The sequence below is a fragment of the Eumetopias jubatus genome, unplaced genomic scaffold, assembly GCF_037043125.1.
Source record: "Eumetopias jubatus isolate StellerSeaLion01/CBP00866 unplaced genomic scaffold, mEumJub1_p1.0 scaffold_15, whole genome shotgun sequence".
NCBI lineage: Eukaryota > Metazoa > Chordata > Mammalia > Carnivora > Otariidae > Eumetopias > Eumetopias jubatus.
In genome coordinates this window covers 81420827-81437144 of record NW_028274821.1, presented here as the reverse complement: position 1 = coordinate 81437144, position 16318 = coordinate 81420827, and the positions used below count along the sequence as shown (strand labels likewise).

Here is a 16318-nt window from a genome sequence, read left to right as displayed (position 1 = left end):
CGCTCAGCATCAGGAAAATCCAAATCAAAACCTCAACGAGATATCACCCCACACCAGTCAGAATGGCTAAAATTAACAAATCAGGAAACAACAGATGTTGGCAGGGATGTGGAGAAAGGGGAACCCTCCTACACTGTTGGTGAGAATGCAAGCTGGTGCAGCCACTCTGGAAAACAGTATGGAGGTTCCTCAAAAAGTTGAAAATAGAGCTACCATACGATCCAGCAATTGCACTACTGGGTATTTACCCCAAAGATATGTAGGGATGTAGGGATCCGAAGGGGTACATGCACCCCGATGTTTATAGCAGCAATGTCCACAATAGCCAAACTGTGGAAAGAGCCAAGATGTCCATCGACAGAAGAATGGATAAAGAAGATGTGGTATATATATATATATACAATGGCATATTTATGCAGCCATCAAAAGGAATGAAATCTTGCCATTTGCAACGACGTGGATGGAACTAGAGGGTATTATGCTGAGTGAAATAAGTCAACCAGAGAAAGACAAGTAATATGACCTCACTGATATGAGGAATTCTTAATCTCAGGAAACAAACTGAAGGTTCCTGGAGTGGTGGGGGGTGGGAGGGATGGGGTGGCTGGGTGATGGACACTGGGGAGGGTATGTGCTATGGTGAGCGCTGTGAATTGTGTAAGATTGTTGAATCACAGACCTGTACCTCTGAAACAAATAATACATTATATTAAAAAAGAAGAAGAAGAAGAAGAAGAAGAAGAAGAAGAAGAAGAAGAAGAAGAAGAAGAAGAAGAAGAAGATAGCAGGAGGGGAAGAATGAAGGGGGGGAAGAATGAAGGGGGGGAGATCGGAGGGGGAGATGAACCATGAGAGACTATGGACTCTGAAAAACAAACTGAGGGTTCTAGAGGGGAGGGGGATAGAGGGATGGGTTAGCCTGGTGATGACTATTAAAGAGGGTACGTTCTGCATGGAGCACTGGGTGTTATACGCAAACAATGAATCATGGAACACTACATCAAAAACTAATGATGTAATATATGGTGATTAACATAACATAATAAAAAATTATAAGTTCTTTGAGAGCAGAGAACTCATAATTATTGGTATTGTCAGTAGCCATGAATTTCCATTAAAATCACTAGAAGTGTCCACTTCCAAATCATAAATTATTTTTAAGTGTGTTCAGAGACCTTTTCATTAATTATTCTGTTCTAACAGGTGCAAAACAGCTAAAAATGGTTTACTGTCATTTTTGTTTGTTTGTCGTGTGTGCTAGCATCCAGCTATGGAGGCTATGGTGACTCGGATTACAAGCGCATCATAGCCTGTGCCAGGTGAGCCTGTTTCCACAAAGAGGAGTGCAGACTTCAAGGTCTGAGGTCTATCTCTTTACATCTTTTTGAATTTTAAGATGGCTGGAAGATGCAAAATTGTACATTTTTTAAAATGCAGGACATAATGGGTGTTCTTAGATAGCTACTCTATAGAACCACTTTGTTTTTGCTCATAGTTTTCCCTCCCACTTTTAACCTTCTTCTAATTCAAACACTGTTTTTTTTTTTTCTATCTTCCAGAAAGGTAGACGGGAGAGAGAAGTATTAGGAAAAGAAAAAGAAAAAGATTTTCTTATAAGCAGCTCCTACTCTCCTACTTAGAAAAATCCTATTCACCCAGCAAAATCCCCAGCCCTTATCAGCCAGTGGTTCTCAACTCAGGCTGCACATGGGAGTCAGCTGGAGCACTTTTAGAATTACCCAAAACTCTGGCCTTACCCCTAGAGGTTATTCTGATGGTAGCCAACCTTGAGAACCACTGGTGCTGAATCCTCTGCAGACTAACTCCAGGGCCTAAATTGGCCACTGTGGCAATTTCCTATTGCTGCTAAGTAACAATTTATCAGAAACTTAATGGTGAAAAAACCCAAATTGATTCTCTTACAATTCTGGAGGCCAGAAGTCCTAAAATCAATGGGCTGCATTCCTCCTAGAGGCTCTAGGGGAGAACCCACTTCCTTGCCTTTTCCAGATGCTACAGGCTGCAGGCATTCCTTGGCTTGTGGCCCCTTCCTCCATCTGCAGAGCACACAGCACAGCATCTTCCAATCTCTCTCTGACTCAACCCCTGTTTCTATCATCACATCTCCTGTGGCTTTCCTGCTTCTTTCCCTTATAAAGATGCTAATGATTATATTGAGCCCACCTAGATAATCCAGAATAATCTCTTTATTGCAAGATCCTTAATTTAATCACATCTGCAAGTCCCTTATTCAAGGTTCAGGGGATTAGGACATGGACATCTTTGGGGGCCATTATTCTGCTTACCACAGCCACCATCCTAAAATGCTTATAGAAGTGTAGGTTTTTGGGGGGCACCTGGGTGGCTCAGTCAGTTAAGCATCTGCCTTCGGCTCAGGTCATGATCCCAGGGTCCTGGGATCAAACCCCACATCGGGCTCCCTGCTCAGTGAGGAGGCTGCTTCTCCCTCTGCCCCTCTCTCTCCCCACTCCCCTCTCCTCCCCCTTCCCTCCCTTTCGACCCCTTCTGCTCCCCCTCCTCTGCTCCTGATCTCCCTCTCTCTCTCAAATAAATAAATAAAATCTTTTTTTAAAAAAAGCATAGGTTTTTGAAATTATGTACACATACCTTAGTGATCACACAGAGTGGTGGAGCCATGATTAGAATACAGGCTTCTTACCTCTTCCTTTCGTTACCCCTCAGTACCTCCTGTTGTGCTGTTTCCTTCACTCTTCATATTCTCAACAACTGATTTCTGTTGTTGGTATTCTGCTGACTTTACTTATAATCACACATGATGTCAAAGCACTTAGAAATTCCACAGAGTTGTATAATAGATTCGAGTGGAAAAGGCTTTGGGGGATGATATCGTGATCCCAGAAGCTGACACACACAGAGGTGAGGTGACCTGCTGAGTTCTCACAGAGTTGGTGGCAGAGCCAGGGCCTCAAGCCCCAGACCCTGATACTCAGTCCAGGATCTAAACCACCTCCTTCAGTCAGTATAACCCAAGACCAGTGACCTCAAGGAACAGCATGCTGCTTCTCACTGCCTCCTTCCCAGCCATTTCCCATCGTTGGTCCAGTCTCTCTCTTTTCAGGATTCCTGCACTGGGCAGCCTGCTCACAATACGTCCTTCAGTCCATGGTCAGTCTCTGCCCCTCTGTTCCCTCTCAAACACCCTTCCTCGTTCCCTCATGTCTTCCTGCTAAAGTTCCCCTTTCCCATCCTCCTAGCTGCCATTTCTGCTCTTGGGTACCTCTCTTCTGGGGGAGGAGGCGTGATCACAGTTGTGTTTAAATTCCTAACACTGGTCACAGGAAGATGTGAGCAGACTTGTTGAGGGCAGAGCCAGAATCGCTGCGTGGGACCCTACAGTGGGCACAAAAGAGGGCTCTGGTGGGGCAGTGGGACACCTGTGGAGTAACCTCTGCCATGAAGTACACAAGGGATCTGTAGCAAATCAGCTTGCTTCTCTGGGCCTCTTCTGTAATGCAGGGATACTAAACTGTCTGATATCCAAGTGTCTTCCAGTTCTCATGTCCCACACTCTGCTATACATAAAAAGGTTCTTATCAAAAACTCATTCATTTAAATTCATTGACAGGAGGCCTCATTCCAGATTGTTAATACACAAAAGAAAGCAAATGGAGATGTAATATTAAATTTTCTATTTTGGGGGGGCTTTTACAAATTGGGAACAGAATGTTCAAAAAAGCCAGGTGGAATATGGTTTGGCTCTGTGAAGCTGAAGTTATGTTGGATAAAGTCCAAAGTAACTGTGTAGTACTTATTCAGGTGAAAAAATCTTTGCCTTCAAATATTCTCTCTCCTGAATAAAAAAATGCCAGCATACAGTTTCTGTATTCAGGGGGTCTCTTTCCTGTATTTAGCTTTTTACAGCCTCCCTGTTGTATCCATAAGAAAAGAAAAAAGGATTTCATTTCTCTCCTTCTCTCTGAACAAAATGCCTTTGGGGGAGATGGCTGTCTTTGGCAGCAGGCAAAGGGCTTCTTGAAAGGAAGGTTTCTGTTCTACGGTTGAAACAGTCACCATGACAACCAGTCATCAGGCTCCAGCAACTTTTCATAGACATTCTCCACTCCGGAGGCCCTTTTCCATTCTGTTGACAGAGTATTTGCATCTGTGAAGAGTTCTCTGCTTCTGGTGATACTCACCCATCCAATTAGGGAGATGTCCAAATGTCATTTTACAGTTCCACGTTGTCTTATAGTCTGTTGTTAACTTTTAATTTGGTGAAGAATGGAGTTAAATTTTTGTAAACCAGAGATTTTATAATATCTTTAATTGTCACAGTAAATATTACATCCAAAACATCTAATAGGGTCTGCCCTCATAAGGTGTGATTGGGGAAAAGAGATCCCTTGCCGCCTCACTAACTCACATAAAACCTTCCATTTCACTAATACTAATTCCTTCAGGTGAGATCAATTTATCTTCCCCCTATGAAGCCGTCTCCCCAGTGTCTTCCTTTAGTTCCGACTGATCTTCCAGGCTCCACTCTCAAATGTCCAGCTACCTCTCAAGCATCTTGAGCTGAAGCTGGAACCTGAAGCTCAAACTTTGCAGAACCACCCTCACTCTGCCCCCATCCCTGGTCTTCAGTCCCTGACCTGCCAACTTGCCCCTTTAAATCTTCTAATTCTGCTTAATGGTAACATCAACCTCTGCCACTTAAAATGAAGCCTTGGAATTATAAAGGTAAACTTGAAACACAAGTTTATACTTCTTCACTGTTTATTTTACAAATACAAAAATGAGCTCCAGAAAGGGAAAACAATTTGTAGAAATCCCTCAGCAGAACTGGGGTAAAACCCAAGTTTCCTGATTCCCCAGTTCAATGGGTTTTTTTTTTCTCTCTCTTAACAGAAAAAAACAAAAACAAAAACAAAAAAACACCAAATCTCCCACTTTACCCCCTTTGCCTTTTTCCTTAGCTTCGTCCCAAACACAATTCCTAGACGGAGGATAGTCCTTAAAATGTTTTTTTAAAAAATAAAGTATCTATTGTGGAAAATTTAGAAAATAAAGAAAAAGCATGGAAAAGAAAAGAGACAATCACTTATAATTTCACCACCCAGAGAGAGTAGCTGCTAACATTTTAGGGTATTTCCTTCAAGCCTTTTCCTGAACATGCTTATTGAGTCTCTTTCAAATATAGAACACATTTTCTATAGAACTAGAATGAGAATCAAGAGATTTATATAGCTTTGGGGTGAACTAGTCATGTGATCTTGAACAAGTACCTTACTCTCGTCCTCAGTTTCCTCGACTAGTTAATTAAGAGCTTGGACTGGATGACCTCTACAGGTCCATTTAAAGTATCGGTCAAGGGGCGCCTGGGTGGTGCAGTCGGTTAAGCGTCCGACTCTCAGTTTCGACTCAGGTCATGATCTCAGGATCATGACCTTAGGGTCATGAGAGAGGGCCCCTCGTTGGGCTCCACACTCAGTGCAGCGTCTGCTTGGGGTTCTCTCACTGCCTCTCCCTCTGCCCCTCCCACTCATGCTTGCTCTCCCAATAAAGTGTTGGTCAAGTGAGCAAAGAGTTAGAATCAATGACTCAAAGATCTCTTGCAACACATTTAGAGATTGCAAGGCATGTATTATAGAGAGGCAAGTAAGTGGAGACCCAAATTAAAAATTAAAGCCTACTAAGAAGTAAGGCCTTTTCTTAAAGAATCTTGTCCACTTATTTATTCCAATTTCCTATCTCTCATTTATTTTAGCTACAAGCCCAGCAAAGAAGAATCATCATCTGGGTCTTCCCATGCAGTGATGGATATCTCTTTGCCCACCGGAATCAGTGCAAACCCAGAAGATTTAAGAGCTGTAAATGTTCTCTTTTACATATTGTTATGGATGCTCGATTTTCTTTACTGCATTCTTTCACAGATAAAGCTATTTCCTTTCATTTTAATATATCACCTTCATAGAATCACCTAGAATATTCTTTCCAAACCAACAATCTACCTAAGTTTTAATTTTTCAAAGTAAAGTGGGGGCATAGACTCGCATGGTCTGAACAAAATGTGAATGCATATGATTACATGTTCAGACTTTTTCAAGAGGATGAGCTGCTCTTCAACCTTTTTGAATAGTGGATTACATCCCCATGTCTAACATCCCAATATCAGGTGAATGCATTTAAACAAAAAGATCAACTTAAAAAAAAAAAATCATGAAATTAAATCCAAGCTTTCTCTTTCTTCTCTTAGCTTGTGGAAGGGGTAGATCAGCTACTAACTGATTACCAAATCAAAGATGGACATATTATTCTGCAACTGAATTCGGTAAGTTCCACCTTGCACCAGTCCCCATTTCCAATCACTGTTCAAAATTTACAGGCTGAAATGCTGAGTCTCTTCTCTCCCACAATTTCCTCAAACCTTGCCTTTGTCAGATTCCTTCCGATGAGTTCCTTTGTGTTCGATTCCGGATATTTGAACTTTTTCAAGTTGGGTTTCAGAGTCCTGCCACTTTCATGGTGTATGAATACCACAGACCAGGTAATCAACTTTACTCCAAAATTTCTTCAGAGGACTACTTTGCCTTCATTACAGTATTCATTGCATCTCTCCTTTTCGGAGAAGCTCACAATACCCCCCCAGTTTCTTTAATCCTCCCAGAATCAACTTCTCTATCTCTATTCTCATCACATTTTGCAGAGAGCTCCATTGTAGCAGTTGTTACATTGCACTGTAGTTATTAGTTTGCATGTCTTTCTCACCAAACCCAGACAGAATGTTTTCATGCCCTGAGTATCTAACACAATGTTCGGTATATAACCTGTACTGATAAATGTTGAATCAATGACCCCACATTTGATCACTCAGCTTTTTCTGGGAATACTAAGTGATTGGAGAGCTCTTTGGTTCACAAGACAGACAACTCCACTTTAGGCAGTTCTACTTGTTTAAAAAAATTCTTAAAATGAACCAAACTCTCACACCCATTCATTCTAGTTTTATCTTCCAAAATCACATGGAACATATTTGCCCCCCCTTCCCCTGTTCTTCTCCAGCCTAAACAATTACAGCTCTTTCAGTAGACTCTCATGTAACATAATTTATTTCCTCTCATTCATGGAAGCATCAACTATTTTAATTCTAAGAAATATTGAACAGTAAAATTTCAAGCACAGAAGGGGAAATCATTTTGAAGGAGGGTAGAGGGACCCATGCCGGGAGAGACAATTCACAATTTAACCTCCCTGCATCTAAGTTACAAAAAGAAATTTTGGAATAAGTCATCTCCAAGGCCCCGTGGGAGAGACTCACTGATCCATAAATGTATTGTGTGTTAATCAAGCCACCTCTCCTAACTATGTTTTCATTGCCACAGAGAAACGATGCACCATGTTTTACAGCCCATCCGACACCAAACTTCAGAGAGTCTGTGAAGGAGTAACATGCAAATGCGTAGAAGGTAAACTTCATGTAACATGTTCAGGCTGCATGCTTGTTTAAAGCAGCCACTTGTAATCCAGGGCTAATCTGGCAGAAGCTGTTTGACAAACTCGTTCCTCAGAAGTAGACATCTCAGCTGACTGAAAGCTGATTCCTTGAATACTGCAAAGTTACTTCTCGACAACCCTGACAGGTTCTACTGTACAAAGACAGAGAAACCCCAGCTAGATGATTGTTGGATATCAGAGGGATAACAGGATGTGAAATTCTTACTTTTCACCTGGTCTTTTTTAATGTAATAAAACCACAGGTTAAGAGAACAGAGGCTCAGGACTGAGCCATTAGCCCCATTCTTTTTCCTTTTCCTTAACACTTAGTGACATCTCTGTTTATTGCCCAGTTCCCTTCAGTCTTCTGTAAATCCAAGGCAGAGTTCTTGGTCAAGGAAAAGATCCAGAACTCAACAATCATTAACAACTGACTCCATGAGGGTCTGGGTTGGTTTGGGGTTTATTTTGTTTTTCCAAAAACCTTAATATCTATACATTTCTTAGGTACTTATTGTACCATTTTATAGCTGTAAATCAGTCCAGTTATCATTTCGGCTCCTTCAAGGGACTTTTAATTATACTCAAAATGGGAAATTTTCCTCCTTTCTTTAATGAAAGCATATACATTTCTAAAGAACTGAATGTGGAGTGACAACCCATTCTAAACCTCATGTCCAAGATTTTGTTTTTGTTTATTTTGTTTTGTTTTTGCTTTATATAATGTTTCACTTTATGGAAGAGGAGAAAATGGTATTTGTAAGATTATACTGGATTGCCAGGGCTTATGAAAACTGTGTTTACTGCCAAAGGGAGTGTCTGCCTCTTTATGTTAACCCAACTTTTGCCATTTTTCACAAAATCCAGCTGACTGCGGACAAATGCAGACAGAACTGGATCTGACAATCTCTGCAGATACTAGAAAAGAAACAGCATGTAAACCAGACATTGCCTATGGTAAGTTCAAAGTTTCTATATAGAGTTCCATTAAACATAAAATTTTATGAAAACATCATCTGTCAGAGAGATCAACAACTTTTCATAGTGACTATTTGGATACTACATTCCATGTGTTCCCTTGAAGGAAAATGCCATCGATTTTTAACATTCACATGCAAAATTATTTATCCTTCAGCAAAGAAATGTGACTTTCATTTAAAATGACAGGAGTGATGTACACACCCAGCCAAGACACTTTGCTCCAATAGAGCCCACCAAATTAAACATACTGAACTAAAATACATTCAAAGAGAACTTATGAGAAACCACAAAGGTGTAAGATTTCACTATTCTTCCAGTCAGTTGAGCAGAGGCAGAGACAAAGGTGGTTTGGGGGCTTAGAATTTTTCAAACTCCCTTCAAAAACAAGGTAAAAATATCAATACTAACTCATTTAAATATATGCAGAATTGCAATCTTCCACTTCAAAAGGAGCGTCTCCTTCTGGTTGTCCAGGGCTCAGAGCTATATCAGATGCCCAAGTATGGTTGTAGTCGTGTCTTAAATTCAGAGAATTAGCTCCTTTGTTTTCTTTTTTTTTTTTTTGTGTGTGTGTGTGTGTGTGTGTGTGTGTGTGTAAGTTCCTTATATATTTTGGATATTAAACTTTTTTTGTCTTTCTTTTTTTAATTTAAATTCAATTAGCCAACTTATAGTACATCATTAGTTTCAGATATAGTGTTCAATAATTTATCAGTTTTGTATATAACACCCAGTGCTCATCACATCAGGTGCCCTCCTTAATGCCCATCACCCAGCCACCCCATCCCCCACCCACCTCCCCTTCTGCAACCCTCCGTTTGTTTCCTGTAGTTAAGAGTCTCTCACAGTTTTTCTCCCTCTCTGATGACTTCCCATTCTGTTTTCCCTCCCTTCCCCTATGGTCCTCTGCCCTGTTTCTTATATTCTACATAAGAGTGAAACCATATCATAATTATTTCTGGCTTCTTTTTTTTTTAAGAGAGAGAGAGAAAGAGAGTATATTGTACACAATCTCAAACCTTTTGTGTGTGTGTATGTGAAAGTAGGGTATTATTTATAAACGAAAGGTAAGTAAAGTTAATTCAGCACTTTCTGTTTACTGACTGCTTTTATATATGGTTTCTCATTGGGGTCTCATAAGACCTCTTTGAGGTAACAGAGGATTATCTGTATCTTGCCAGTGAAGAAACTGAGGCTCAGGGAGAGTATATAATTTGTTCAAAGTCATGCAGGAATTAAGTAGTAAAACTAGGATGCATCCTGGTCTCCGATATTATTTCCGTTATATTACACCGATCTTACTTACTGGAAATATAGCCATCAGAATAAATTGGGTATGGTTTATAGTCTTTCTTTCCATAGAATTCATCTTGATTTTTTTTTAAAGATTTTACTTATTCATTTGAGAGAGAGAGTGAGCAGAAGAGAGAGCATGGGTGAGGGTAGGGGGCGGTTGTGGCGTGACCTGAGCCAAAGGCAGACACTTAACTGACTGGGCCACCCAGGCTCCCCTATTCAGGACATGTTAAAATCTGTTTTAGGCTACTAATTCACTTGACCTTTGGTTCTGGCACAGTGAGTTCATTCATTCATCTAGCTAGCTGGAATCTCAAAAATGGACAAACCTTTTAGGTCATTCACTTCAACCCCATCAAAAACAAAAATAAGAGAATCTTTTCTTGGGCTACATAGAAGGGATAGGTCCCTTCAAGCTGCTCACCCCAAAACTGAGATCAAATACCATGGATTAAAAATCGATGCCTGAATGAAGAGAAAACAGGAGAGAGAATGTCTCCTGTCAGATAGCTTCCAATCCCAGCAAAGATGCGTCAGAAGACCAAATCCTATCAAAATCCAAAGATCAGAGCCATTGGAGGTATCCAAGGAATCAAGGCAAGGGAACAGAAGGCCCATAGCGCAGGGCTGAATGATAGATAAAGGCCCCTCTGTGGGCAAATGGAAAAGGAAGGGGCTCTTCCACGTTCCCCATGGGCATGACCCCACTAATCTTAAAGGATCAGAATCTGAACTTTACGTCTAACAAAGGCATATTTTGTTTGTTTAGTGTGCTTCTGTCTTTTAATTTAATGCTGCTATTATCCTAATCAGCCTGTTCTGTAACAGTGGCTAGGGCTAATGATTCTTAGAATGAATCATTAGTCCATGATCAGTAGAGTCAGATTGAGAGTATTTAGGAAGCCTTTCTGGAAGAAATGAGATTTACCTCAGGGTGCCCGTAAGAGCTTGCTATGCTTCATTTCTCATTTGTTTGACAAACTCTGGCTTCTATTGGACATGGCATTAGCGATATTAAGCATCAATTCTTATGTTGTTTCTTCTACCAGCTTATAAAGTTCATATCACATCTATCACTGAAGAAAATGTCTTTATTAAGTACACTGCAACCCTCCTGGATATCTACAAAGCTGGTGAGAATTCATTCATTCATTCTTTCACTCAACAAATATTTAGTATTTACTATGTGCCATTAATGAGACATTATGTTGGTAGACTAGGCATTATATTAGACACAGAGAATGCAACTTGAATAACACAGCCAGAGTTCTTGCCTTCATAACGTCTATATTCTGTTTGAGGAGATACATTTTTAAAAAAGAAGAAAGAAAATGAACAAACAAATTAAACAATTACAAATCATAACAAGTACTATATTTGAGACACGTAATTAATGTGGGACACTCCTTCACTGTGATAAACAGATGGCGTGTTTTGGGGTGGTATCAGGAGTTAGCCGTTCTTAAAGGGGTGGGGTAGAGAGGGAGCCGAATATGCAAAGGTCCTGAGATGGCAAGTAACCTGGCACCACCAGGGAGCTGAAGAACCTAGTATGAGATGAAGCCGAGAGGTAGGCAGGAGCTGGGTCATACAGGGATTTATAAGGCATGGCAAGAAATTTGGATTTCATTCTAGAAGTCCAAAGGGAAGCTAATAAAAGGTCTGAGGTAGGCAAACAACATGATCTGACTTATGGTTTTAAAAGATCATTCTGGTTTCTTTTGTGGGGGGGATCAGGAGTAGAAACAGGGAAACTAGTTAAAAGCATCCATGAAGTACAAAGCTGTAGGTTGGAGGCCATGTGAGGATGAGACTTTTATTAACTAACCAACATGATAAAATGAATTCACATGTAAAATAACATACAAAACATTTTAAAATATGTTCCCTTGTATTCTCTAATTAAACTAAGCTGTAAATATTATAAAACTGCTTGTCAAATTATGTAAATTGTCACACAAATGATTCATTAGATCATTCTAATAACTCCAAATAAGTTTTTTATTTTTAGAAATTGTCAGTCTTATTTTGCTCGACTCACTACAGGACTGCCCCTGTCTGAGCTTGAATCTGACAATAAGGAACCACGTCAAACTTTTCCGATTACATCTTTATTGAATTGATAGTCTTTACACAACCTATAATCTCAATGAGTAATTTCTTCTAATAGCAACAGTATCATTCATGGTCCTGAAGTCTCTATCAGCTTCTGCTAAATTGGTAGTAATTACATTCAAAATGTTTCTAGTCCTTCGGACACTGTCTGACATTTTTATGTATTCGGTGTATCTTTATTATCAGCTGAATCATGACAACAATTTATTGAATTTTTTGAAATTTGAAAATTTATTGAATATTTAGTTTTCCTAATTTTCTTAATTTTTATACCCCTTCAACCCTGAGAGTTTTACAAACACCACAGACAAAGTTTTAGGATTCACAATTTTTTTGAAAAACTTAAAAGTTCATCAATTTTTTTTACTTTTGCCATTAAAACAAAAACATTTTCATATAATTATCTTTTCCCTTAAATTGATTTTATTTTGTTTTATATCAAATTTATAATCATTCTTGATTTTGTTAAAAGCTCTTGCTCTGCTTTCATAGTTTCCTTTATTTTTATACAATTTCATTATTCATTCCCTAAACTGTGAACTTATTAAAGTTGAAATATATTTTCTTGAACATCTGAAGATAATATTGACATAATTGCTAGACTATCATGAGCAAATCACCAAAAAGCGTATCTAAAATAAGCATATCCACTTTCTAAATATTTGCTCTTATACCGCAGTATCTATCAAAGTGAACCAAGCAGGCTTGATATGATTTTCAAACTGCCTTTGTGATCCTAGCACTACCAGCTGCCTGTCAAAATCCCAATATTTTTCCTGTTTTCATTATTGTAATTTTTTTCATTATTGAAGTTTTTAAAGCTTTTCCTATTATTACTTACTTCTGCCTAGATATGCAGTAGTAAACACTGAATTTATGAAGACAATATTTTAAGTGAGATTTTGCTTGGCTCCTATCTTTGTAGTATACAGAGACACTTGATACCTGCTTGACAGGTAATTCAGTCAACACCAAATTGAACAGCTGGGAACCTCAGAATTTTTGCTGAAGCCTGACTCTTCCCTGGCAATCTATTTGTACCAATAAGGTGTTCACATAAATATTCCTCATTGACTCCTTTTCTCTCACAAACAGTTTGATATGTTGTTCAGTTGTTCCTTCCAGTACCTTGAAATCAACAAAACCCATTAAGGAGTCTTCAAAGTCCCCAGTTTTTTATTTCACGTTATTTTAAAGATTTTTTTAGTTGATTTTCTCAATGATTGAAATTTTATCACCTTATTTATATTTTCCAAAAAGCTGTGTTCTCCTTTCAGTAGGTTTAAATTTTGCAATAAGTAGGACCGTAAATCTAAATTGCAACTTTATGTTTTTACTGATTTTCTTCTCTTTTGAAATTCTATCAGGTGTTTCAAGTATGAAAATTCTTCATCATTTTTAGCCATAGACTAGAGTTAGATTCTAATAATATTTTCTAAATCTTTATTTGCTTGATGGATACTCTGATAAAAATGTTTTTCTGGTTTTTATTATTTCAAATGTTTTACTGTATGAAATTGATTTGTGATGTTATTCTATTTTTTTCTCATTGATGATCACAGATTTTCTTTATCTGAATCATGATTGTTATTCTGACCAAAATAGGTGTTTAGCACTCTGATCTTTTCACAGTCTAACTTTTGAGCACCATTTGCATCCAGCTTTCACATTGTAAGGAAGAATAAACCATTCCTAATTTTACTGAAATAATCAAGTGCTCTCCATTCCAGAAATACAAATTATTTGTCTTATATTGTACCAATTCTTGCATAGTATCAGAAGACAACCTAGGCTGTTCTGAATGTTGTGAGGTATCAGATGATTCCCAAGCTGTAGTTCTTTATCAATATCATCTCTTCTTTGTTCTCCTGTCCATTCAGAAGATTCATATTTATGACATTTAAAAGGAAATGTTAAGAAATGTTTGCATATTTTATTATCTCTTCATTCTGGGTGTCCATTTTTTAATATATACAAATTTGAAATTTATATAAATATCAGAACACCACACATTTACCACTTACCCCAAGAATTGCTGCACACAAATAATAAGCCAAACTAAAAACTAAACTATTTAGAACAGAGGACAACCACGCAGTCCAAGGATAATGATAATTGTGTTTCCCCTAAAACATGGGGTGCTTGGAGTAAAGGTATAAATGGAAAAAAGATCAGTGATTGTGGAAGCTGAGGTTAATTGACTATTCCCTCTTCTGAATATGCTTGAGATTTCCTATAACAAAAGGTTTTTAAAAATAATGATAAGGCTCCAGCAGCCACACTGCTTACCATGACAGGGGCTGAACTGGTAAACAGTGCTGGGGATGCTGCTTAGATATTGCTGCCCGGGGCAGTCATGTCTTAATGGTCATCGGGAGAGCATAAGAAAATCAGCTCGAACTGATGTGTGCACCCTCGTTAAATATTACTAATTAAAATTTACCATATATGCAGTTACTATAAAGTATACGTTCAGAAGGTTTTCAGGATTTAACAATTAGGATCACTGTCAGAGTTAAATAACTGATCATCAGTCCCGAATCTATAGCAATGAGTCAGACCCAGTCCCTGCCTCAAGAAGTTTCCAGCCTAGCTGAAGACAGATATATGGAATGAAACATTGTGATAGAAATTCAAGTATAATGCGAGTAAGGGGGAGACAGAGAGATATTTATGACAAAGAACATCCAGGAGTGTTTACTGGATACCTCAAGAATTGAAGATGTGTTTCAAGATGGGTAGAAATGCAACAGGACGACACAGGAAGAATGCATTCTAGGAAAGGGAGCCAGTTTCTTGACGACTCCTGAGTTCTTTGGGAATCCCAAAGTAACCCTCTTTCAAATCCTCCCAAGTCTTTCACATATCCTGCACTTCTCTACAAGGTCATCCATTGCCTGCTACCAAATTCTTTTTTATTTTACTATATAACATTTGGGGATTAATGTTGTTCAACTGTAGAGAAGTTCTTTTAATTCCTGGTTCTACAGAGTAATGATAAGCAGCATGTATATAGTGCTTGCTGGGTTGTAAGCACTTCTCATATGTTCACAACAGTTCTACAAGGTGGGTTTTATTGTCATTCCCAATTTTCCAGATGATGGGTCTGAGCCTTATTTGTCCAGGGCCACATAGCCAACAAATGGCAGTCTTAACCATATGGACATTGTCACTCTCCAATAGCCACTCAATATAAGTTTATACTCATTAATAACTAGCCATGAGGAACTGGAATTGTTAAGAGTTTATACTTGTAATATCATAACATGAATGTGATAATCTTACTTGTGTGCCTCTCAGGCGAAGCTGTTGTCGAGAAAGACTCTGAAATCACCTTCATTAAAAAGGCGACATGTGCTAACGCTGACCTGGAAAAAGGAAGACAGTATTTAATTATGGGTAAAGAAGCCCTCCAGATAAAATACAATTTCAGTTTCAGGTAAGTCATTTTGGAGTCTCTGATCTTTCCTTCAAAACTAAGTGTCATTTATCCTTAATTACATGTGTTTATGTGTCCTGCTGTTAACCAACAAAACATTAGGAGCATAAATGCAATAATGTGAATTTACACTTGATCTTAGCCATAAGGCCAAGAAGCAATGAAACAATATGAATTTAAAACGAAGAACCACTTAAAACCATGAGGGCGGCTAAGCACTCACTGATGGATAAACCGACTGAGGACCTGGGTCTGAGGATGCTTCTGAAGGCACTCATCCATCCCCCTCTATACAACATCTGCCCCCCTCAATAAGTTCTCGGACTGTTGTTTGTAAAGAGGGAAATGTTTAAATATGCATCTTATTGTCTCCTTTTAAAAAATAGATCTTGAAACAGATACCGTTCCTGCCTTTAATCATGGGAGCCCCAAGCAGCTTCCTGAGATTTGGGGGTTTGTGGTCCTTCCCAGGGGGAGGCCCGTGAGGCAGAGCCTGGCTGACAGTGTGGCCTCACGGGGCTTAAGCAGGCTGAGCAGCCTGAGCTCCGGGGAATTCAGCTCTTCGCTCTCTGTGGCCATCACCACAACAGTTTCATTATCCTTTTTTCTTGGCAGGTACATCTATCCTTTAGATTCCTCGACCTGGATTGAATATTGGCCTACAGATACAACGTGCCCATCGTGCTCAGCATTCTTGGAGAATTTGAATGAGTTTGCTGATGACATCTTTTTAAATGGCTGTGAAAACCCCTGAAGTAGTTCAACTATGCACAGTTTTCACTGTGGACTCCTGTTGTTGAAGTGTTTTCCTTTTCTTTTTTTTTTTAAACATTCTCAGTTGGTCTTATTTGGAAAGCTCACTTTACTTAGAATTAGTGTCACTTGCTTTTATTAAAGAACACTTTTAAGAGCTGTAACTTTCTGAAATAACATGGCCTTGGGGGGCATGGAGACAGACACTCATTCCAAGGTTATCGGACACCAGAAGCAATAAAAATTGGAACGTCTCCT

General features: G+C 39.0%; 1 protein-coding gene across 1 annotated transcript in view; it reads left to right on the top strand.

The window, feature by feature from the left end:
* C5 (complement C5) overlaps positions 1 to 16061 on the top strand; it is a 93944-nt gene extending 77883 nt beyond the window's left edge. The window contains exons 33-41 of the mRNA XM_028107832.2: positions 1262 to 1319; positions 5750 to 5852; positions 6239 to 6313; positions 6424 to 6529; positions 7365 to 7448; positions 8344 to 8433; positions 10803 to 10886; positions 15169 to 15307; positions 15923 to 16061. Of these exons, the coding sequence (XP_027963633.1) occupies positions 1262 to 1319; positions 5750 to 5852; positions 6239 to 6313; positions 6424 to 6529; positions 7365 to 7448; positions 8344 to 8433; positions 10803 to 10886; positions 15169 to 15307; positions 15923 to 16061 (878 nt within the window). The remainder of the gene's footprint in view (positions 1 to 1261; positions 1320 to 5749; positions 5853 to 6238; positions 6314 to 6423; positions 6530 to 7364; positions 7449 to 8343; positions 8434 to 10802; positions 10887 to 15168; positions 15308 to 15922) is intronic.
* Positions 16062 to 16318: the final 257 nt, after the last annotated feature.